The sequence below is a fragment of the Saimiri boliviensis genome, chromosome 3, assembly GCF_048565385.1.
Source record: "Saimiri boliviensis isolate mSaiBol1 chromosome 3, mSaiBol1.pri, whole genome shotgun sequence".
Classification (NCBI taxonomy): domain Eukaryota; kingdom Metazoa; phylum Chordata; class Mammalia; order Primates; family Cebidae; genus Saimiri; species Saimiri boliviensis.
In genome coordinates, this window is record NC_133451.1 from 105,789,527 (window position 1) to 105,815,441 (window position 25,915).

Genomic DNA, 25,915 nt, shown 5'->3' on the forward strand with positions numbered 1-25,915 from the left:
AAAATCCACTCTTTTTAGTGTACAGTTCTGTGAGTTTCAACAAACACATATCATCGTGTAACCATCATATGAACAAGACAAAGGATGTTTCCATCATTAATTTGTATCTAAAAATTCAGAAAAGTGTATATACCTTAAGTATCCATCCTTTCATTTTAAAGAAGTAAGCTGATAAGCTGCTCTTATTGAGGAACTTTTTTTTTTTTAAATCTGCCTTTAAGAGGTAACATAAAGATTATGTATATTGATACTGAGACCCGAGTATTTTTACTCATGGCCTATTTGAGCCTGTTATTTAAATAAATATTACAGGCACTACTTTGAGCTAGAACTTCATGAAACACGTAATGTATAAAGGCTCAGGTGAAGCGTCTCTGTATAGTATATACAGTAGACACTTATGGTTATAAGCTTTAGACAATATCTGAATTTAGACCACAGCTTGGTGATAGACACTCTCCCATGGCATTCTTCCAGTGGAGGGGTGGAAATGCTTGGGAGATAATCAAAGGTCACAGCTTTATTTAACACTGTCACACACCAAATCGGAAGATAGGCATTCCCTATTGGGGCAGAGACAGTCTGTCCTCCCGTGACTGCTCAGCTCTTCAGCGGAGTCAAATCCTGCCTTTAAAAGGTGGGGCTCACCAAGTGGCCTAAAACAGGTCTCATCTTTCATCAAGGGCTTCTAATTTTAAATTGCTGCCATGCTAAATTTTATCTTGAGTGTTGTCCTCAGTCTCCACCCAGTTTGTTGAGATGTACCACTGGTTTTAAAGGAGAATTTCCCAGGGCTTGAATTCCAATGTGCATTGTTTAGCAAATAGCCTTCAAAGGGCACAAAGAAATACAAGTGGATTAAGAATTTGGATCAAAGCCTCAAATATCAGTGTTGGATGTATTTCATGTGGTATACTGAAGCTAACCTACAAAAATATAAATCTCTGCTGATATCACTCTCTGCAATAACAGAATCCACTAAGCAGAGATTAAAAACAAAACCAATCATTGCCTAGGATAAAAGGTTAAAGTTCCAATTTAAATGCTACCTAGAAATTTAGCAGCCTTCTGAGTTGCAACCTGGACTCAACTGGGAAAAATGGGTAAAAGCACATGCTATGAAACTCAACTAAAGTATGCGGCAGCAGGATTTCTTTGGATAACTTTGTCCAGAACCAACATATCTCTAGTGATACTGACAGCAGGAAAATTCTAGGCAGAGGTTGTAGTGAGCCGAGATCGTGCCACTGCACTCCAGTATGGCAACAGAGAGAGACTTTGTCTCGAAAAAAAAAAAAAAAAAGTTTACAAAATAAAATGTACTTACAAAGATGTAGTTATTAATTAGTAATTAAATATAACACACCACATGCAATCTTTTTCTGTTATGGAATCAGTGTCTTTCATGCAGATTAACCTCACCTGTGCATGCATTTTATTCCCATTGTGGACTAAGGCACCAGTGTCTCAGTGTTCAATGCAGATAGACTGAAACGCCTGAATCAAAGCCACCATTTACTGAAGCCTTTACTCTGCAGTAAAGGGATCACATACCTTTACAGATCAGAAAAACGCAAGCCACTTGTCCATAAAGCTTAATCACTGGCTGGGGTATGGAGAAATCTGATTATTGCATTTACATGATAAAATCCCAACGTAATATAAGAGTATGCCTGGGTACCTCAAGTTATTTCTAGCAGTCTTTCCATTGTCAGTAGAAAGGCGTTTCTTATCTACAGAATGTGGGTCAAGAGTTGCTGCACTGAGTAGATGTGAATTCTGGGATCTCATGTTTTCAGCATTAAGGTTAGGTTGTGCAAAAATCTATGGAGACTAGAGGGTGGAGATGGTGAGTGACTGCAAAGTGTGAGTGTTCTTGGGGTGATTACCATAAGCAAAAATAAAAAGAGGGATAACGAAGTGAGTCCAGATGGGTTCAAAACCCAAAGGTTGTGTGAATTGTAGAATGTGAAGCGTGGGAGCTGGAGATGTTTCTGAGTTTCTCTTTAAACTCATGATGAGTAGAGAAAACAAAGGACAGGCAGGCCTTCCTGGTTTATTCAGGAAGAAGAGAGGTTTCTTGGCAGGTTATAGGGTAGCTCTCAAAACCAAAAGGTAAGCCTGAGGAAGCAAGCTCAGCAGTCATGAACCAGAGAGGCTTCCCGGTTTCAGGTGGTAGGAACCCATGTGTCTTTCAGGCATCTCCACTAGTCAAAGCTGTCTCCTATTTTCAGTCCTTTAGTTACTAGGCTCAGGTTACAAATTCCAGAGATGGGGGTGCACCTCACATGCTTAGTTCAGGTTTTATGCTCACCGCTTAGATAAGGGAGAAAAAGATACCTGTGGCAGACCCACCAGGCTACATATAATGAGGAAAGGTTGGTCCTACAGTTAAATTGTGGTGGTTTCCAAAGGAACAGAATAACTAAGCAACGAAGTAAAAGATATTCATGATGCCTATCTTTTATCTTAAAAAAAAAAAAAAAGGTTTTTGGTTCTGTATGTATTTTTGCCTAATGACCCATTAAAAACTGAAGGGCTTGCTCTTATTCACAGATCCCTGCTGAAGCCGGGAACCAGAGGGCTGAGTCACTCTCCCCTGCTGTTTATCCGGGTCCCACACCAGCTTGCTGTCCTTTCTCATCATCTCACTTTGGGCCAAATGTAACTAGAGACTTCACAGCTTATTTTTAGTAGACGTTAGATAAACACGATGTGTTCAATTCCTTAATTAATAGTCTCCACAATTTTTCCACTAGAGGAGAGGAGACAAAACAGGTTAAATTTTTTACCTCTGCGCATTAAATTATCCATAGATAAAATAAGACCAGGTACTGTCTGAATTTCAAATTCAGGCAAGAGTAATCAATTAATTAACAAAAAAGACAACATTTTGGTATAATCAATGTGAGGAATTTCAGATTTGCAATTGAATTTCTAAAGTGATTTCTTTCCCTAGACTTCACTAGTTGTCCTTCCCCAGCCTCTTGTGTGTGCACATACACAAACATACACGCATATACATATATACATGTGTGTATATATGCACAAACATATTTGTATACACATGCATTTTGTATACAATAAAACAACATACACGGAGTAATTCACAGATGTTATCTGATTTCATAAAATTGCATGCTACTTTATGCATCTTTATTCTTTTTCACCTTCTGAATCAGAAAGCCATACGATCAGAGGGAAACTCAGTTTCTCTGATAATGATGAATTAAATATGCAAGATTTTAAATTCACAGTATAAATTAGTACGCAGAACTTAATGCCAGAAAAATAAAAGCACTTTTTAAAAATGCAGGTCCAGTTTTATAAAGATAACTTTTAAATATTGCTTCCAGTATTAAACTGGAAGTACCTGTGTTTAAGAAAAGAGCATTAAATCACATGTATGTGTCTTGCAGCTATTCACCCAGACTATCCCTTTTTGGCCACATTATTTCCTTTCTTTTGAAGGCAGTTTTGCTCTTGGCCATCTTCTCTTTTCGTCTGACTGTAGTGGACCTATGTCATTTGTTTGTTTATTTTTTGTTTCACTTTTTTCCTTTAGTAAACTACTTTCCTACTTTTGGCCCATGTGTCCTGTACTGGTTTGGCAACCACCTGTTTCCACCTCCAGAGGCTAGCATGTAATTCTCTTGGTCTGACTAATTTTTTCAAGAATGAACTATACAACTGAATTTCATAGAGTTGTTGTAATTAACTGGCAAAAGGCTGTCTTTGCAATGACGCTTGTTGCTGTAAGAATGATGTAAGCCTGGAACTGCTGGGGGCCACCATATTGGGCAAATGTGGCTGACAATAAAGTAGAAAAGAGGACATGGGACCAGCTGAACTTGGGCCACCATTAGGCAACATTTGAAACCAGGTCAACTCATTCATTTTTTTCAATTATTTGAGGAAATAAGTTAACTTTCTAGCCAAAGCTATTTTGGATTGCTGTCCCTTGCAATATAGAGTCCTGAAGAATGCACTAAACGTTACATGTTATTGTCTACCACTTTTCGGCAGAACACCCCGACATCAATCTACCATGTGATTTCAACTACAAACGCTTTGTTCACATTTCTTTTCTCAACAGAACAACCTAGGATGTAAGGCTCCACTCAGTTCTGTTACCAAAACACATTCTGATTAAGCTTTGGTCCAAACAGAATCAAGATAAGCCTAGGATTTATCCCTGTATTTAAGAAACAAACCCACTACAGTAATCTTGACTGAGAGCCTATAACATCCAGAAGCTTATGGAAAAGCCTGTACCTATGAACATTTGCTGGCTATAGTAATAAAGAGACAAAACTGATGTTCTGTTAGCTCCATGTTCAGGGCATGCAAGTAAAAGAACAGGGCCATGGAACAAGGAAGAAAGACAAAAGATAGTTTGAATAAAAATAAGACTTCAGAAAGTCTCTTGTTAACTTTTGTATTAAGGGAGGAGATAAAAACAAACCATTCAGAACTAAATACAAGCATGTATTACCCCATCATCTAAGTTTTGCTAAAGAATAAACATAAAGCAATATTTTACAGTTGTTCATAGGACTATTTTCAATGTCACGCAAATCTAAGTTTATATCCTAACACAGCCACTTACTCTGTGACCTTAGGTGAAGCAAATAAACTCTCCTGCCTCAATTTCATCTGTAAAGAAGAATTTGAATAATAGTATATACCTTGTGGAGTTACTGTCAATGAGACAATGTGTATATTCTTGTCAGTTTGAGAAGGAGGAATTCATGGTAAGTACTTATCAAGGCCAGACATTCTTTTACAAAAACCAAATGACTTCCAAATGATTTCATGTGCTGATGAAGGCAATTCAATAACATGCACCTGAGGCAAATTTCATTTGAAACTATGGCTTTTTATTCTTAGGTTTTATTCTCACAGTTTAGGCTTTCCAGCATAGATATAAGCCCAGTTTCTAAAACTCTCTTCTACACCATAACACTCAAAAAGAAGAGCACGGTCTTTATTCTTCATTCTTTTTTGCTTTCTTTAGGAAGAGATTACCTGAACAACTAAAGAGAACTGAAGTATTGAGGTTGCCAACAAGAGAAACAGTTAGTATTGAAATACAAAGTTACAGAAACAATGCTTTAAATCTAAGTGTATACAGAAAAAGTGTTTTTCCTTCTCCAGACTGTTAATAACTGTCATTTATAAAGTTTTTCTGAACTCTGGGCATAAATTTTAAGGTCTTTATATTGCAATTCCTATGGCATTAGGCTGTCTATCATCATTCCACTCTAGTCACAGTCCCCAACTGTTTTGGGTTTCACAATTATCAGCTAGGCATGCCCTTAGAAAAAGACTGCATCATCAATAATACCAGGACAAGAAGCCAAATATGATGATGTTGTCATCCACATCAGTAGGTTTCTTTGTTCAAGCAAGAGCAGGCAGAAAATATTTCTTTCTGCCCATGAAAATGCCCCATTTGGGTCAACATTTCTGGAAAGGGTTGAATAGTTTTCAGATTCCAAAATAAGAGATTAAAAAAGCAAACAAAGGAATCTTTCTTTCTAGGGACTCCAATGAAGAATGCTACCACTGAGATTAAGCCATGCATATACATTGCATGTTTCAGTCTTGGCACCTTATGGGTTTGAGAAAGAAAATGACAGGAATGACTTCAATTGTTTAAATGATTATAGCCATTAGTATCAGGTTCCCAGGGTAATTGAATATCCTACTTTACTTGCTGGCTAAAAATAGGTAACCAAATATTTTTAAGAAAAAGACAAGGAAAATGGTACATACTGATACTTCAAATAATTAAGCACCATAACAATAAAGAAAAATCAGTATTTGAATTTAAGTACATCATAAATACTACGTGTGACAACATTACATCTATTTAGACCTTACAGGCATGACTATTTTCATTTCTTAAAACGTACCATGATATCTCATATTGCTCAAAAGTAGACATTTGGCTAAACTAAATCTCTGGTATTAGTACTGACCAAAAATCAGCTTCTAAGATTTTGAGCATACTAACTATTACTTAGGCAATAGTTGGCACTGAGGCACCACTGTGTAACCAAAGTAACAAATAGATGAAGAAAAACCTAAAACATTCACTTACAACTCTCTAAACCCTTTGCAAAATAAGGCTGTATTCTTCCCAGAAGTTTTCTCATGTGTTCTTCCAGAAAAATATTTATTGAACACATGGCTAGGTGCTCTAGGCACTGGGGATAATACTGATCAAAAGAGGAAAAAGTCCCTGCATTAATGAAGTTAACATTATAGTTGGTAATACAAAATATTAACCATAAATTAATTAATGGTAGTTTAGCAATGACAAGTGTCCAAAAAAAAAAAAAGAAAGAAAGAAAGGAGAAAGAAAGAAAGAAAGAGAGAGAGAAAGAAAGAAAAAAAAAAGGCAAGGAAGGAATTAAGAAGAGTTGGTGAAGACAGCAGAGCAACTTTTATATTGGGTGGGCAGGGAAGGCCTTTGTGAGCCAAGCCCTGAGAGGAGAGCAGGGTGAGACCATGCAAGTTTCTGGGAGAGGATCACTCAGAGCCAAGGAAAGAGGAAGTGCAAATGCCTTGAGATGCAATATGCCCAGCATGTCCCAGGCTGTGAGGCAGGCAGTACTGCTGGAGCTGAGTGGGTCAGAAGGAGAGTACTAGGCAATGTGGCAATAGTGTTTGAGCAGAGAGTGCCATGCTTTTGGAATTTGATAGGATCTCTCTGGCTGCTGTGTTGAGAGCAGACTATAGGAAGGTGAGCGCAGAAAGAGGGAAACTAGTTGGGATACTTTTACAGTGATCCAGGAAAGAGATGACAATGGTTCTGGCCAACAGGGTGCTATGGAGATTTAAAATATATTCACGTTCTAATAGATTCAAGTTCTGAATACATTAGATTCAAGTTCTGAGCATATTTTGAATCCAGGGCCAAGGAAACAAGAAGTGCAAATGTCTTGAGTTGGGATATGCCTAGTATGCTCCAGGATGTAAGTAAGGCAGTGTGGCTGGAGCTGAGTGAACTATATTCAGTTTTTGAACGTATTTTGAATCTGATGAGTCAAATATGGTAAGTAAGATAAGTGAGCAGTAAGTCAATAATTATTCCAAGGTTTTTGGACTGAGTGCCTGAAAAGACGTAATTGCTACTATGAGGAGCCAAGTTTGACCCTAGAGAGATGAGAGTTGTTTTAGACATATTAAATTTGAGATGCCAATTGCAAGTAGAGATAGTGAGTAGGCAACAGAATGTGGAAGTCTGGAGTTTCGGTAGAGATCTGAGTAGCAGTTGTAAATGTGGATAGCATTAGCTTAGAGATGGAATTTAAATCCATGATACCGGATGAGATTCTTAGGAAGCAAGTATGGGCAGAAAATGCATGATGCCCAAGAACCAAGCCCTAGTGGTACTTCAACGTTTAGATGTCTGGGAGATAAGGAAGAATCCGCAAAGAAGATAAAAAGGGTGGAAGGAAATTACCTCTATGGTATGGCCAAATTCCCCTATGATATTTTGAATACATGCATGTTAATGAGGTTACATGAATATTCAAAAGACTTCAAATATCTTGAAGAGAGGCACAAAATCTTATTCATTTTGGGCTTCAGGGACCAGCACTGTGCCAATTACATAAAAAACACTAACTGTATTTGTTGAATGAATAAGTGAATGGATAAATGAATGCAGGATCTTAAGGATTCACTTCAGCTCAACGAATATTTACTGAGCATTTTCTAGTTCCAGGAACTGAACAGGGCCCTGAGAAAACAAATATACAGAGACCTATCTGATAGGGAAGACAGATAGGTTACTTGGATAGCACATTGGTTTAATTTCTTGCTAAGAGAAACATCAGGCAATTAAACAGAAATATATCATGCATAGATGAAAAAAGTATGTTATTTAGGGGAATGATAGAACTCCTTTAAAATAAATTTCTAAAATCTGATTTCTCATTCTCCTTTTTAGCAAGATATATAAGAAATTACAGTGAAAGTCAATGGATAATCATGATGCAAGATAATAAATTTTCTATACATAAAACTTTTAATAAACATATCTGTCAATACACTAAAACAGCAAAGATTAACAAGATCATAAATTATAATTTTCTTCCAATTCTATGTTGGAAGCTTTTTTTGAGACTGCAATAAAAGTTCTGATTAATTTTAGTTTACTGATTTGTAATTCAAAACTTATAAACTTCAAAAGCATTTATGAAAAATAAAATTAATATTTCTCTTTCAAATACTTCTTAAAACAAAAGTAACATCACACTTAAAGCAACTGGGGCAGAATAACTCTGCCCAGTTAGATATTTGCCCTCACTACCTCACAGAACTGACACACATCACACAATATGAGCATATATTAGGTAAAATACACGTATACATCAAGAATGAATACATGAAATTTCAGTTAATGTATGCTCAATAACTGCTTCTACTTTTTACTTTTTTAAAATCTGAAATTTTATTGTCATTTATTCAACAGATATTTGTTGAGTGCCTGCCTGGTATGTTTTAGCTGTTTACATCCTTGCTTTAGATAGTATTGGGAAGGAAGGTCTTCTCTCAAAATCTGCTTGTTTGTCAAGTCACATACTTTCCTGGGACCTTTTGCCATTATTTTTCCTATTTTAGAGGTTTTATTTATTTTATTTACATAGTCAAAATTCAAAAACAAAGGGAACTAGTACCTATTTCTGAGTCTGCTAAGTGTCTATTAATATAATGTCATTGTGTTAACTGTTCTCAATAACATAGCTATCAGCTAGTCAAACCACTGTGAGAGATAAAATTTTCTTTTTTCTAATCAGATTATTGTAGTTATTTAGAAATGAAATGTTCTAAACAGACAGAAGGCTTTGCGAGAAGAGGTTTAGGTCCCATTAATTATCATATCTATTACTTTTACCACTTTACTCTCTAAACTTTCCACTTTTATTCATTCCCACTGCATTGCTTAGTTCCAAAAACTAGCATCTCTCAGTAGGATGCCAGTGTTCTCCAACTTGTAGCTAGAATGATTTCTCTAAATGTGTATCTCATTAGGTCACTACCCTTAACTCTATTTTAAAAAATCAGGATCAAGTTTTAATGCAAGGAATGATAAAACTGGAAGGTGCTTTAGAAACTGACCCCAGCTGGTTTCTTCAATCCTCACGGCCTTACTGTGCTCTCCTTTCACACTTAAATGTAATAGCTCATCCACGCTAAACTCTACATTTCTACAATTTTCCTAGTGTCTCTCCTCTGGTCCTTTGTACATGTTGTTCCTCTTGGCATTGCAGGGAGGAACTAGAATCTGTGACTAAGTGAATTCTACTCAGTGTAGAGTCTCTTGTGTCTTCCCATTCCCCAGATCATTAGACACCATTTCCTTCTGGAAGCTCACCTTGTCTTAGGGCTCACCATAGTTTATCGTCTCTTGTCTCTATGAGGCTGTAAGCTCCTTGTGGGCAGATATGTCTTATTTACGGGTTTAGCTCTAGTATTTAGCAAAGTTCTTTGCACAAAATTAGTACTTAGTAAGTATTCATTGTATGAATGTGTTATAATAGCAAATCTATTTGCAAAGAGTGTCTAAAGTACCAAAGCGGAGGGGGGTGGTGGTGGTTGTGGTTAACTGCAAGCCAGCAGCAGAATTTGCCAAGTTTGGGTGTCTCAAGTAGAAGTGAAAAGTAAGCACGGATTAAGTGGGAGTTGGGCTTCCTGCCTGCAAAGTCCAGGCTGGGAGATGAAATGGATGAGCGCATGGCAGAAAATATCATCACATACTGAAGAGGCTGACTGCTAAACTTAGTCTAACATCTTTTAAATTGTAACTTTTCCAGATTCTCTTTCATAGCAGAATGTCACTGACAGTCCACAGACACTGTCTCCAAAATGACAGTTAATCGTGAAGATAGCAAATTCTAGCCTTTTTCAAGGAGAACCATCTGACCCAGAAGCTGAAAAGAATTTACTTAAGAAGGCAGCAATTTAATAAGAATCCATGATTTTACATTTAATTAACTTTTTGAGAAAATTGTGCTTTCAAAATCTAGTTGAACGAAAGAGGTAGTAAATCTCTTTAATGACTCCACATCAAATTCCAATGGAGAATGATTTTTTTTTTTTTAAGTTTCAGCTTTTATATTTTTTTGGAGAAACATCAAACTACTTATTTCATCAATCTTGCCTACCTGCAATATATAAGAAACACTTAGGTGAAACTAATAATCTTAAACATGTCTTAAAAATGTAAATTCCTAGTCTTGATTTCTGACCTCCAGCTAATGAATTACTATGCCTTGCTTGTATTTTCAAATCCAAACAATTTAGTAATTTATAATTGGATTTTTTTAAAATTTGACATTTATTTATTTGTTTAAGACAGAGTCTCTTGCTCTGTCACCCAGGCTGGAGTGCAGTGGCATGATCTCAGCTTACTGCAGTCTCCACCTCCTGGGTAAAAGTGATTCTACTGCCTCAGCCTCCCAAGTAGCTGGAATTACAGGTGTACCACTATGCCTAGATAATTTTGTATTTTTAATAAGGATGGGTTTTTGTCATGTTGGCTAGGCTGTTCTCCCACTCCTGGCCTTAAGTGATCTGTCCACCTTGACCTCCCAAAGTGCAGGAATTACAGGTGTGAGCCACTGTGCCTAGCCTAAATTTACCATTTTAAAGAAAGCATTGTGAGGACTTCTGGTTTCTGGTATGGCATATAAGGAGCTTAGAAGTCCATCATTCTGTAATTAGAACAAATAAAACACTGAATAAACTGAAAATTAATACTCTTCTTAGTTCTGCATAGAAATGAGGTTACAGTGCAAACTGCTGCCCCTAAAATTGGAGATTAAGATAGGTGGATAGTGTGTGGATAGGGTGACACAATTTATCAGAGCAGAAATCTATGAGCAGAAACCTCCTCAGAACTATCATGAGGTAGGAAAACGTAAACTTTAGCTGATGAATTGCTGAAGGCTCAATGTGGATGAATATGAAAAATAAAAACTTTAGGGGGACCCAATCTTAAGGGGATCACCACACTTTCATGAGTTTTATTTCCAAGAGCTGTATCATATCCTCACAGTGAATACCAGGGGAAAAATCTCTTTCTGCTTCTGGCAGGAGGAAGAGAAAAGAAACAACTTTAAAATATGGCAGAGAATGGTGTTTATCTTAACAAGGTCTGCTTGTACTTTAGTACAGCCCATCCTGCTGGGGTTTTATCAGTCTAACAAAATATAGGGAAACAGAAATCCCCAACTCTACCCAGCTGTACCCTTGAGCACCAGTGTAGATCACAGTCTAGAGGTACAGGCTTACAAAAAGACTGAGATTTAAATACAGGACTACAGAATGCTTCCTCCTTCTTCATACCTTACCACTATATAATTGAAGGCTTATTTACCAGAGTGGTGCTTTTTTTTTTTTTCTTTATTCTTCCTAACCTAGTGTATTAGTACATTCTCACATTGTTATTAAAAAAAACCTGAGACTGGGTAATTCATCAGAAAAGAAGCTTACTTGGCTCTTCTTCAGGCTGCACAAGAAGTATGGCAGTATTTGCTTCTGGGGAGACCTCAGGGAGCTTTTACTCATGGCAGAAAGCAAAGTGGAAACAGGCACTACACATGGTGAACGCAGGAGCAAGAGAGAGAAGGAGGAGGGCTACACACATTTAAATGACCAGATCTCATGAGAACTCACTCCCTATCATGAGGACAGTACCAAAAGGATGATGCTAAACCATTCATGAGAAATACACCCCACCCCAATCCAATCACCTCCCATCAGGCCCCGCCTCCAACATTAGAGGTTACAATTCAACATAAGATCTGGTGGGGACACAGATAGAAACCATATCACCAAGTATATAATGCCCACCTTTCAATAAATTACAAGGTATACTAAAAGGCAAAAGCACAGTTTGAGGAGACTGAACAAGTAACAGAACCAGAGTCAAATATGACAAATGTACTGGAATTATCAGACCAGAAATTTTTTAAAACTATGAATCATATATTAAGAGCTTTAATGGAAAAAGTAGACACCATGCAAGAACAGGTGGAAGATATAAACAGAGAGATGAATATTCTAAGAAAAAAATCTAACGGAAATGCTATCTTGATGATCTTGATGCTCAAAAACACTAAAACAAAAAAATGGAGAATGTCTTTGATAAGCTCATTAGTAGACTGGACAGGCCTGAAGAAAGAATCTCTGAACCTGAATATATGAAAATAGAAACTTCTAAAACTGAAGAGCCAAGGGAAAAAAAAGACTGATTAAAAAGAGAAAACAAAGACTATCTAAGACAACTTAGATTGCGGGACAATGACAAAAGGTGTAAATATGTGTAATTTGTGTAATGGGAATAGCAGAAGGAGAAAAAAAGAGAGAAAGGAATTGTCAAGCAATTATCAGGAGAGAAACAATATTTAAAGCAATAATGACTGATAACTTCCTGAAATAATTATTGTGAGACAGCAATAACAGTTTGACAGTTTTCTCAGATCCAGGAAATTTCAAGAACACAAAATAGGATAAATACTAAAAAACAATCTCCAGGCATACCACATTCAAACTTCAGAAAAACAAAGAAGAAGTTATTCCTATCCTCGTATCTTCTTATCTTTGTAAAGATAAGAATTACATCTGAATTCTCAGAAACTAGGCAAGGAAGAAGAGCGTGGAATGAAACAAAGTGTTAAGAAGAAAACGAAACCAAAAAACCATACAATTCTATCCTGTGATATTATCCTTTAAATGTGAGAAATACATACCTTCTCAGACAGACAAAAGGAGAGAATCTGTAGACCTGCCTTTCAAGAAATGTTAAAGTTCTTCAAAAGAAGGAAAATTACAAAGATTAGAAACTCAGATCTACATCCAGAAAGAGCATTAAAGTAGGAATAAGTGAAGATAACAAAAGCTATTTTTCTTATTCTAAGTTGATCTAATAGGTAACAGTTTGTCCAAAATAATAATGGCAACAATTTATTCAATTATGTGTGTGTGTGTGTGTGTGTGTGTGTGTCTGTGTGTGTACATACTTATGTATAAGTGAAATAAATAATAGCAGTGATACAAGGGACAGGAGAGAAGAATAAGTAACATTTAGTCTTTATAAGGTACTGGAATTACCCATGAAGTAGTACAGGATATATTGTGGGTTCAGTTCCACACCATCACAATAAAGCAAATTTTACAATAAAATGAGTCACAGATTTATTTTCCAGTACATATAAAGTTATGTTTGCACTATACTGTGATCTATTAAATGTGCAACAGTATTATCTCTAAAAACAACATGACATACCATAATTTAAAAATACTACTAAAAATGCTAATGATCATCTAAGACTTTAGTAAGTTGTAGCCTTTTTGCTGGTGGAGGCTCTTGCCTTAATGTTGATGGTGTTGTCTGATGGGGTGGCTGTTGTAGTTTCTTAAAATAAGGCAACAATGAAGTTTGACTTTTTTTCCATGAAAGATTTCTCTGTAGCATGTGATGCTGTTTGATAACATTTTACCCATAGTAGAACTTCTTTAGAAATTAGAGTCAATCCTCTCAAACCCTGTTGCTTTGTTATCAATTAACTTTATGTAATATTCTAAATCCTTTGTTGTCATTCAACAATGTTCAGAGTATGTTCAGTAGGAGTAGATTCCATCTGAAGATACCACTTTATTTGCTCTTTGATAAAAAGCAACTCCTCATCCATGAAAGTTTTATGCAGAGATAAAAATGACATTATTATCAATGTATTGACAATATATTGATAATTACATCAATGCATTCACATCTACAGATTCTGCTTCCAATTCTAATCGTCTTGCTATTTCCACATCTGCAGTTATATATTCCACTGGAAGTCTCAAACACCTCAAAATTATCCATGAGAACTGGTATCAACTTCTTCCAAACTCCTGTTAATGCTGTTATTTTTACCTCCTCCTATGAATAAGTGATGTTCTTAAATGGCATCAAGAATGGTAAATCCTTTCCAGAAGGCTGTCAATTTACTTTGCTGAGATCAGTCAGATGAATGGCTAAGGCAGCTATCACCGTATAAAATGTATTAATTAAATAATAATACTTAAAAGTCAAAATGACTCATTGACTCAGAATGGATGTTGTGTTACAAGGCTTGAAAACAACAATCATCCCTTTGTACATCTCTATCAGAGCTCTTGGGCAACTAAGTCAATTGTCAGTGTGCAGTAATATTTGAAAGAAATCATTTTTCTCCACTCCAGGCAGTAGATTTCAATGTTAGGCTTAAAATATTCAGTAAATCATGATATAAACAGATATGCTGTCATCTAGGCTTTGTTCTTATATTTACCGAGCACAGGCAGAGTAGATTTGGCATCTATCTTAAGGGTCCTAGAATTTTTGAAATGGTAAATGAGCATTCACATCTCCTTAAAGTCATCAGCTGTATTAACCCCTCACAAGAAAGTTAACCTGTACCTTTTTCTTTCTTTCTTTCTTTTTTTTTTAATTTATTTTATTGCATTTTAGATTTGGGGGTACATGTGAAGACTATGCAAGATTGTTGCATAGGTACACACGTGGCAGTGTGATTTGCCGCCTTCCTCCCCATCACCTATATCTGGCATTTCTCCCCATGCGATCTCTCCCCAACTCCCCACCCCATGCTGTACCTTAAAGCTGTCCTTTAAAACTTCTTGTCTCTAGCTATTAAAGTCCTAGATAGCATCTTCTTCCAATAGAAGACTGTTTCATCTACGTTTAAAATCTGTTGTTTAGTGCATAAACCTTCATCACTTATATTTGCTAGGTCTTCTGGATGAGTTGCTGCAGCTTCTCTAGCACTTGCTGCTTCACCTTGCACTTTTTTGTTATGGAGATGGATTCTTTCCTTAAACCTCAGGAAAGAACCTCTGCTAGCTTTCCACCTATCCTTCGGCAGCTTCCTCACCTCTCTCAGCCTTCACAGAATTGAAGAAAGTTAGAGCCTTGTTCTGGATTAGGCTTTGGCTTAAGGAAACTTTATAACCATTTGATCATCTATACGGACCAATAAAACTTTCTGCTTATCAGCAATAAGGTTGTTTTGCTGTCTTATCATTTGATTGCTAACTGGAATAGCATTCGCACTTTCCTTCAAGAACTTTTCCCTTGTATTCACAACTCGGCTAACTGGCGCATAGGTCTAGCTTTCAGCCACTGCTTTTGATATTCCTTCCTCACTAACCTTAATTCTTCCTAGGTTTTGATTTAAAGTGAGAGATATGTGACTCTTCCTTTCACTTGAGTCACCTGAACACCTAGAGGCCAGTGAAAAATTTATTTATTGGTTTAATTTCAACATCTTTGTGTCTCAGGGAATAGGAAGGCCTGAGGAAGGGGAAGGAATGGGGAAATGGCCAGTCAGTGAGGGCAGTCAGAGGACACACAACTGATCTACATATTCAATGAAATCTCAATCAAAATCTCAGCAAGTTATTTCTGGATATATACCAACCACTCTAAAGTTCATATGAAAAGACAAAAGGCCCAGAATGGTCAAGAGAATACTGCAGGAAAAGAACAAAGATAGAGGGCTGACACTACTCAACATCGAGGTTCACCATAAAGCTACAGCAATCAGGACACTGTGCTATTGGCAAAAGAACAGACAAAGAGATCAGTGGTACAGAACAGATCTTCGAATACAGAAATACACCCACATAAGTATAATCAACTGATCTTTGACAAGACAGCAAAGGCAATACATTAGTAAAAACAAACATTCTTTAATAAATTGTGCTGAAACAACTGAACATTCACATACAAAAAAATAAATTCAGATATAGACCTTACACTCTTCCCAAAAACTAACTCAAAATAGATCACAGACCTATGTTTTATGTAAAACACAAAACTCTAAAATAATTTTCAGAAAACACAGGACACTATTTATATGATCTTGGGTATGCTGATGACTTTTTAGATATAAGACCAAAGGCATAATCCTTGAAAGAAACAAGCTGATAAGGTAAACTTCATTAAACTTAAGTTTCCACTCTACAAATGACACTGTTGAGAGAATAAGAAAAACCACAGACTGAAAGAAAATATTTCTAAAAGACACATCTGATAAAGCTTCTGTTATCCAAAATATACAAATAACTCTTTGTTCATTTGTTTGTTTGTTTTGAGATGGAGTCTCACTCTGTCACTCAGGCTGGAGTGTAGTGACCTGAACTTAGCTCACTGCAACCTCCATCTCCCAGGTTCAAACAATTCTCTTGCCTCAGTCTCTCGAGTAGCTGGGATTACAGGCATGCACCATCATGCCCAGCTAATTTTTGTATTTTAGTAGAGATGGGGTTTCACTATGTTGGTCAGGCTGGCCTCAAACTCTTGACTTCAAGTGATCTGCCTGCCTCAGCCTTTTGATGTGCTGGGAATATATAAATAATTCTCAAAGCTTAACAAGAAAATGAATGATGTAATAAAAAAAATGGATGAAAGACCTGGACAGACACCTCATCACAGAAGATGTGGTAAGCAAGCATATGAGAAGACATTAATTGTTGTATGTCATTAGGAAATTTCAAATTATAACAATGGACTATCACTGCACACCTATTAAAATGGTCAATATCAAGAACACTCATAACATCAAATGTTTGTGAGAATATGGAAAAACAGGAACTCTCATTTAATGTTGGTGTAAATGCAAAATGGTATAGCCACTTAAGAAGACTGGCAGTATTTTACAAAACTAAATATACACTTACCATATGATTCATCAGCAGCATATTTAGGTATTTACCCAAAGAAGTTGAAAACTTATGTCTATGCAGACTCCTATACATGGATGTTTATAGCAGCTTTATTCATAATTGCTAAAACTTAAAAGCTGCCAAAATGTCCTTCATTGGGTGAGTCAATAAACTCTGGTATGTCCAGACAACAAAATATTATTCCAAAATAAAAGGAAATACACTAGAAAGCCATGAAAATAAATGGAAGAAACCTAAATGTGTACAGCTAATTCTTGAACAACATGAGGGTTGGAGCACCAAGCCCACAACAGTTGAAAACCCTTGTATAGCTTTTGATTCCCCACAATTTTAATTTCTAACAGCCTATTGTTGACTGGAAGCCTGAAGGATAACAGAGTTGATTAACACATATTTTCTATGTTTCATGTATTATATACCATATTCTTACAATAAAGTAAGTTAGAGAAAAGAAAATGTTACCAAGAAAAATCATAAGAGATAATAAATTTACACTCATTAAGTGACAGTGGATCATTATAAAGGTCTTCATCCTCATCATCTTCACATTCAGAAGGCTGAAGAGGAGGATGAAGAGGGATTGGTCTTGCTGTCTCAGGAGTAGCAAAGGTAGAAGAGAATCCACGTATAAGTGGACCTGTACAGGTCAAACCCATGTTGTTCAAGGGCTGACTTTATTACTAAGTGAAAGAAATTAATCTAAGAGGCTATATACTGTATAATTCTAACTATATAATAAATTATGGAAAAGGTAACGCTATGGAGATAGTAAAAGATTAGTGATTGTCAAGAGTTAGGGAGTAAGGAGGACAGAACGGGCAGAAGACAGAAGATTTTTAGGGCAATGTAACTATTCCATATAATCCCACAATTGTTATTACAGAACATTATACATTTATAAAAACCCATAGAATGTAAAACATAGAGTGAACCCTAGTATAAATTAAGGACTCTAGGTGATAATCATGTACCAAAGTAGGTGTATACAGTAGTATAATGTACTACTGTAACTAATGTACTAATGTTGGGTGGGGATTTTGATAGTGAAGGAGATTGTGCACTTGTAGAGATAAGGGTATATGGGGACTTTCTGTATTTCCACTCATTTTGGCTGTAAACTTGAATTCGATGTAAAAAATAAACTTTATTAAAAGTTTAAAAAGAATCGTCAAAGTTTAAAAAAGTCCTATATTCCACAGTATTTTCTCTCACTTCATGAAGATGAATATAATAAACATGGAAGTGATATAACACCAAAAAATCTAGATTTATATTCAAAAGGGCAATAATACTAATAATTACCATTATTATTTTAAATTGAGACATGGTCTTGCTCTGTCAACTAGGCTGCAGTGGCACAATCTTGGCACAATCAGCCTTGATCAACTGGGCTCAAGTGATCTCTCACCTCAGCCTCTCAAGTAGCTGGCACTTGAGGTGCATGCCACCACACCCGTCTACTTTGTAAAAATGTTTTTGTAGAGATGAGGTCTCACTATGTTGCCCAGGCTGATCTTATGGTCCCAGGCTTAAGGAATCCTCCTGCCTCGACCTCCCGAAGTGCTGGGATTACAGGCATGAGCCACAGAATTAATGCGATGGTATAGATATATTAAGAAGAAATCCTTATTCTCATCAAAGAATAAAAATTACTGAAGTGAGCAAATAAAATAGAAATAGGCCCTCTGGAATTTATGACAATTACACCTGACAAAAATTCTGATATCAGATAGTATCAATCATGAAGAAGCTTCCTCCTTCTTTAGGTTGTAACTAAAGAGTCCTTAGCAGACAAGCTTACATCTTATCCCACACACATTGAAAGTGCTCATGAACATAAAGGAAACATGATGTGTGGGTAGAAGGATTTAGTTTGCTGCTGTGAAGCACCATAATAGAGAAAACTTAAACTTGTATTTTGTCTTCCACTCAGGAAAGAATCAAAAGTATATGACAGAGTATCCCTTTCTATTAAAAGGACAGAATGTTATAATCATTTAAAATGTTCTTCCTTAAAATATATAATAAAATCATTAATTGTTTTGTTCATGTTTCAATTAAAAGAACACTATTCAGATGTGTCCTTTCACAAGGCAAAACAAAACAAAAACACACACTAAAATTGTTAGAATAACTACTGAGAAACCAGTATTTTTCCCACATGAGACACGCAAAAATTCTAGATTCATGGGTTTTCACTATAAGGAACGTTAAATTTCATTTTAAAATAGCCCAGATGTTTAGTATATTTACAGCATCAGGGTTTGTTATTTAAAATGTCTTCAATTTTGTGTAGATTAACTGTGTCTTCTTCTTTTTTTTTTCATTTTTAAGACAGATTCTTGCTCTGTCACCTAGAGAGCAGTGGCATGATCACAGCTCACTGCAGCCTCGAACTCCTGGGCTCAAGTGATTCTCTGCCTCAGCTGCCCTAGTAGGTAGGACTACAGGCACCAGCCATCACCACTGGCTAATTAAAAAAAAAAAAAAATCTGTAGACATAGACTCTTGTTATGTTGCCCAGGCTTGTCTTGCACTACTGGGCTCAAGAGTTCTCCTGCCTCAGTCTCCCAAAGTACACCTGATTAGAGGTGTGAGCCACTGTGCCCAGCCTGTTTCTTAAATATAAATTACCATCACAAAACAAAATTCATAGACTCAGCTATGTTCTATAAAGTATTTTCAAAGGGATTAAACTATTTTAGTTCTTTTTTTTTTATTTCTACCAATACCTTACTTCAGTGACTTCTAACTTGGCTAAGCTATGTCTAAACCAAGTCCATCTTTGCTTCAAGCTATTCCATCTTTGCTTCAAGATGTCTACACAGAACAATATCAGGGCACATGATGTACTATACTGTAATTATTGATTTTTTGTTTTTTAGTCTCTTGAACAAGTATTCACTCAACAAACACATAATACCGATTTTCTCTGACATACGGCTCCTGAAATATATGCTGCTAATGAAGGGTAACAAAATATGTCATTCCAAAATATGCCACTTGTAAAAATTCTTTTTTGCTGAAGGCAATTGCAAAGAAGCAAATAAGAAAAAGTTCTTTGCTTTCTCTCTATTTGCCTAAAACCAGGCCATAAATTTGTAGACTTTTCTCTCCTGCCCTATCTCCAGGGAGGGCAGAAGTCAACCTCCAGCCTGAGCCTAGAGGCTGCACCAGAGGAATCCACATAAGAAACTTGACTAATACTAGCCATTATCTGTCATTAATTATCCTCATATATTAACCTTCACACAATTTGCTGTTCCTATAGACTCAAAGTCGTTTTCCTTTGTTTTGACTCTTCTCTAAGAATTTATTGTTCTTTTAAGACGATATATAAGCCGAAGTTCTAACCACCACTTTGAGTTACTTATCTCTGAGAGCCTCCATATAAATGCATAATACACATGCTAATAAACTTCTGTTTTTTTCTTCTTAATCTGTCTCCTGTCAATCTAATTTACACAGTCCCAAACAATGAACCTAAAATGAGTACAGAGAAAACAACTTCTCAATGCCAACACATATGTTCAGGTGACTGCCTGTGTTAAAGCCTTGTTCATCATCTGCCCTAGAAATGAACTTGATCTGTGATCTGCCTTATCTGCTTAAAGCCAAAGTCTCTGCCTGAAGGTCTCTCCCTTGGGGACTACAATCTAGCTCTACTTCTTTACTTTCTCATCTTATCTTAGATAAATTGGAATCTCTATAAACTTAGCTCCTGCTTATTTTCCAGAGCTGTTGAGGTATGCCCAGAAACCCTGCTAGGCACAAACCCTGGAAAAGATTATTTAAAAAGAATCAGGGCAGTTCATTATTTGCTGTGAAGATGACTTTGCTTTCATAAAAGCCTTTCCCACTCATTCCTGAGTCTATTTGCAAAAGACACTAGTGATGCCTTATAGTTGAAAATGGACCCAGCACTTTGGGAGGCCAAGGCGGGTGGATCACGAGGTCAAGAGATCGAGACCATCCTGGTCAACATGGTGAAACCCCGTCTCTACCAAAAATACAAAAAATGAGCTGGGCATGGTAGCGCGTGCCTGTAATCCCAGCTACTCAGGAGGCTGAGGCAGGAGAATTGCCTGAACCCAGGAGGCGGAGGTTGCGGTGAGCCGAGATCACGCCATTGCACTCCAGCCTGGGTAACAAGAGTGAAACTCCCTCTCATAAAAAAAAAAAAAAAAAAAAAAAAAAAAAGAAAGAAAATGGTTAGATATCTGAATTAAAAAGTACAAATTTAAAGCAAGAAGAGGCTGGGAATGGTAGCTCAGACCTGTAGTCTCAGCACTTGGGGAGGCTGAGAAGGGAGGACAGCTTGAGACTGGAAGTTTGAGACCAGCCTGGGCAGCATAACAAGACCCATCTCTATAATAAAATAAAATTAAGAAAGAAAAAAAAAGAAGAAGAATTTTTTTTTCCATAGAACTCATGTGCTCCTTCGTTTTCCTTTTTAGAAAGCAAAAACCATTTCATTAGAAGAAGACTCAATGCACCTATAAAAATAGAACTTCCATTAGATTCTGAATAGCTAACATTCCACAGGAAATATGCACAAGTACCACAATGCCAAAACTATCATCAAAAGGAGGAACACAAGGAACATCCCTTCTTTGGGAATTCAAGTAGTTATTTTATATTGGAACTGATTGGGTAAATGGTTGCAATTTTCCATATGAGTATTTCATTGATATCCTTAAGATATCAATGTATATTTCTTAACTATATTTAAAATGTGCATTTTTCTAAAGCTGTTTACTGTTCCTTTTCAAAGATCACATAATTTTGAGAAATTAGACACTTACATCTGTTATGATCTCTTTTCAGTTATTGAAAATGTATACTTTTAACCATGGTTTTTCAATTGTTCTAATGCTGGACTGTGTTTAACTAGTTTATTAATCTCATTTACTGGTAGATCATTTCAGGATAAATGCTCCTCTTAAGCTTTAAATACTAAAGAATAATCAAAAAGAATTTGAGCCTTTCATTCTAGAAGCAGAAGCTCAGTTGCCTATTGCAGCATATTTCAAATTTCTATGGTTGGCATGTAAACTTTTACCCTCTTCACTTTGGTTTCAGAGACATTAATAACCCAAACAAATATGACTGACACAGACATGACCCACTTTAGTTAAAAAGCTTATTTTGCTTTCATGTGAACTGCTTTCTTTATGTTCTTCACCAATTATTGTGCTGAATTTCTAAAAAATGATACAAGAAAAAATAAACTGTGATTCTTATGATGCCCTTAATTTAATAAGGAATACAGGATCTATAAATTTTAAAGTGTAGATATAAATAGCTTGCTGACTATGGAAAACTGGCATAGTAGAAGGATTTGACCTAACACTGAAGTGCTTCTTGCAGCAGAAGGAGGTCAAAATATATCACCCCCAAATATGCCACTTTGGCATAAGGATTATTTTGAGCTAAAGCTAAGTGAGAATCAACAGGTATAGAGAGAATTACCTTCCCTCCCTTATCTGCTTAAAAGCAGGGTATAAATTTCCCTTTGAGGAGGATGTTCCCTTTCCCTGATACCAGTGAGAAAGACAGACTCATCATAGAAGACAGGGAGTCAACAGCAGATGAGTTTGCATAAACAGATCTTACTAAAATAGCCCTTACCTTCCATGAGTTCCTTCATATATTTACTAGTCACTTTCCATAAGTCAATTCTCCATTATCTCTTGAAGCCCAGATTATCTTTCCTTTGTTAAAAGGGTATAAAAGCCCAAGCCTACTGCTTCTTTGAGTTTCACTTCTTTTCTGTGAACTCTCTCACACATAAAAATTAATAAAAATTATATGCCTTTTCTCTTGTTAATCTCTCTCTTGTTAGTTAAATTCTCATGCCCCAGGCACTGAACCTAAAAGACTAGAAAAAACGTGTTTCCTCCCTGACTGAGCTATAATCAAACTCAATTCAGAATGATATTACTTAAGTAATGAGAACTAACAGAAGTATTAGCATGAAGGACATATCTCAGTTTATAATACCATGCCTTATCTACAAAGCAAAGATCTGAGAAATTAAATCTATTGAGAAATGACAACAGGTCTGATGCTTAAAAAAAAAAATATGTTACGTGTATTTCTCCCACTAAATATAGAAAAACAAAAAAATCCCTGTGTTTCAATAACCTCACCCAGCAGTAAGGAGATACTACACAGGCATGTTAGTGGAGGCTGCTTGGGGACTCGACTTCAACCCCCATCAGTCAGTAATAAGATGGCACCTTCTTACACTGGTATCAGAGAAGGTCTGCTAAAGAGAAGAGTTAATTAAATCTAGAGTACTATAAAATAATACCCCAAATGTTCAGGATATAATCCAAAAATCACTCATCGTAACAAGATACAGGAAAATCTCAATTTGACTGAGAAGATAATCAACACGCAGCAATACCAAGATAACAATGCTGTCAGAATTATCTGATACGGACTTTTAGTCTGCTTTAATAAAAAATGCTTCAGTGAGCACTTATAAACATACTTGAAACAAACAAAAGGGAATATTGGGAAAGAAATAGAGGCTATAAAGAATAAAAGGGAACTGGAGAACTGAAAAATACAACTGACATAAAAAACTCAATGGATGAGCTCAACAGTAGAATTAAAAAAAAAAAAAAAAAAAAAAAAAAAAAAAAAAAAAAAAAAAAAAAAAAAAAAAACAGAGGACAGAATTAGACAATCAGACTTGAAGATGGAACAATAATAAATTACCCAAACTAAACAACAGAAAGACAACAGATTAGGGAAAAAAAAACAGTAACAACAAAAATCAGAGCCTCAGGGACCACTTAGACGCTAACAAAAGATCCAACATTCATGTCATGAGAGTTCCAAAAGGAATGGAGAAAGAAAGTGGGGCTAAAAAGGTACTCAAAGAAACAATGTCCAAAAGTTACCCAAGTTTGGCAGATAAAAACATACACATTCAAGAGGCTAACTGAACCCAAATAAGTAAACTCCAAGAAATCCAAGCCAAGCAAGATATATCACAGATACTTGAAAAAAACAATGCAAAAGAAAAGAACAACAAACTTTAAAGCAGCCAGAGAGAAATTATACCTTATCTTTAGGGGAAGAACAATTAGAATGACAAAGATGTCTCATCAAAAACCAAGGAATCCAGAAAGAAGTGGCACAACATTAGAAGAACTCTCAAACTGGAATTTTATATCTGGCAAAATATTATTCAGGAATAAAGCAGAAATCAAGACAAGCTCAGAAAAAGGAAAACTAAGAATTTGTTGCTAGCGAACTTACCCTAAAAGAATGGCTAAAGAAAGCTCAAGAAAGAAAATCATAAAAGAAGGGACGTGAACATTGGGAGGGAAGAAAAAACAATGGAAAAGGTAAAAACAAGAGCTGAGAAAGGACTGAAGAAGAAGGACTATAAGAACAACATAGAGCTATACGAAACTATGGCCACATAAGCAAGCCATGGATGGACTGGGTCTGTGCAGATGAGCCTGTGCAGTAGGATTGTGCATGAGTAGAGATTTAGTGTCTATTCTAAATACGCAGACATACTTGGCTGCCTACCCTAAAGACAAAACTTTCATTCTTTCTTAATAACAAAATCACAATTTTCTTCTGGACTAGGTATCAAGTGATTCAGAGGAGGCCAGTTCCCTTACAAAATCCATCAACTAAATTATGGTTTGTCATTGCCAGTTGTAATTTCATTCTCTTAATAAATACCTGGTTTAGTGTGGGCTTGAGAAGCAGTTCCAGTTAAGGATTCTTGAACAGGTATCTTCTGAGAGGATCTTGAGAAAGATTTCTCCATGAATAAAACTTGTGCAATAGAATTTCAATTCCCCCTTTTCTGCCTTTGGAAGTCACTGTGATAACTGAAAATGTGGCAGTCGACTTCAGACCATAAGGGGAACCCAAATATGAAGACAAACCCACATACTACTAAAAACAGACAGACGGAAAGAACGTGCTTTCTTAATGACATCATTGGAGTATTGAATTAACCAAACTTAGTATTATCCTACCTTCAAATTCATATTATGTGAAATAATTTCTTAAATCTTTCCCAAAACGCTTTGTGGCATCACACTAAATGCTAGTTTGTAGTCTATTATATGAATATACTAAAATTATGAAATTATTTCTCTATAATTGGATCCTTAAGTTGGTTTCTTTTTGACTCCCTTATAAAGGATGATGCAATGAACATCTTTTGGCATAAAATTTTAACTGAATTTAGGGTATATTTTTCATGGAATGTGTTCTGAGAAGTAAAATTACTAAGTCAAGTGATACAAACATTTTTAAATTCCCTTTGATAAGCACAGTAGCACCAAATTGATTTCCAGAAAGTATGTTCTTATTAAACTCCTACCAACCATATGTGTGGCCTGCTTTACTATATTCCTGCCAAGAGTCATTATTTTCCCTTCATTCTTGCTGACGGCACCTCACTTTAAAAGTCTTGAATAGTTTAAATCAGTTTTGGTAATCCAAGTTTCTTCCTTGAGTCTTCTTTTTACATTAAGACAATAAATTATACATAATAAAAAATTAAGTGGAAAATTTTGCCATGTCAAACATTTTTATGCTGCAAGCTAAAACTGAGAACCACTGATGGCATCACAATAGACAACACAAAGCAAAATAACTATTTCATTTAGGTTAAGGTTAATTCAAATTAAGCTTAATTTAAATTTTAAATAAAACAATGCTGCGTAGTATTCTCTTTTCAAAAGAAGAGTTGAATGTTACTGGAAGAACATTAAGAAATATTGTAGCAGTCAGTAATTTGGACTGTATAATAAGAAAAATTATTAATTCAAAATGGTCCTCAATTAGATTGCAAAAATAAATGAATCCTGAGTATATACTTACAAATCAAACACCAAGTAGTGAAAACCCTCTTCTGATATGCTATCATGAAGTCGCACTAGAAAAAAATAAGAGAAGAAAAAATATGTTAGACCTTTTCCAGTGATCAATGTTAAACCACACTTCACATGAACATCTGTCTCCTAGCTAGAAATGTTTGCATCACATTGTATTTTTGCCTTTGATAAGTCCATATCCTTTATAACAAAGTTTGGGTTCAGATAGACCTAAGGTTTGGGTTCCGGTTCTGAAAATTGGTAACTATGTCATCTCAAGAAAAGTGCTTAACTTGTAATGACAT

General features: G+C 35.9%; 1 protein-coding gene across 24 annotated transcripts in view; it reads right to left on the reverse strand.

Annotated features, from left to right (window-relative positions):
* CAMK2D (calcium/calmodulin dependent protein kinase II delta) overlaps positions 1-25,915 on the reverse strand; it is a 309,946-nt gene that overhangs the window by 131,846 nt on the left and 152,185 nt on the right. For all 24 annotated transcript variants that reach the window (XM_074396636.1, XM_074396634.1, XM_074396635.1 and 21 more), the window contains exon 4: positions 25,618-25,672. In XM_074396636.1, coding sequence (XP_074252737.1) covers positions 25,618-25,672 — 55 coding nt within the window. The remainder of the gene's footprint in view (positions 1-25,617; positions 25,673-25,915) is intronic.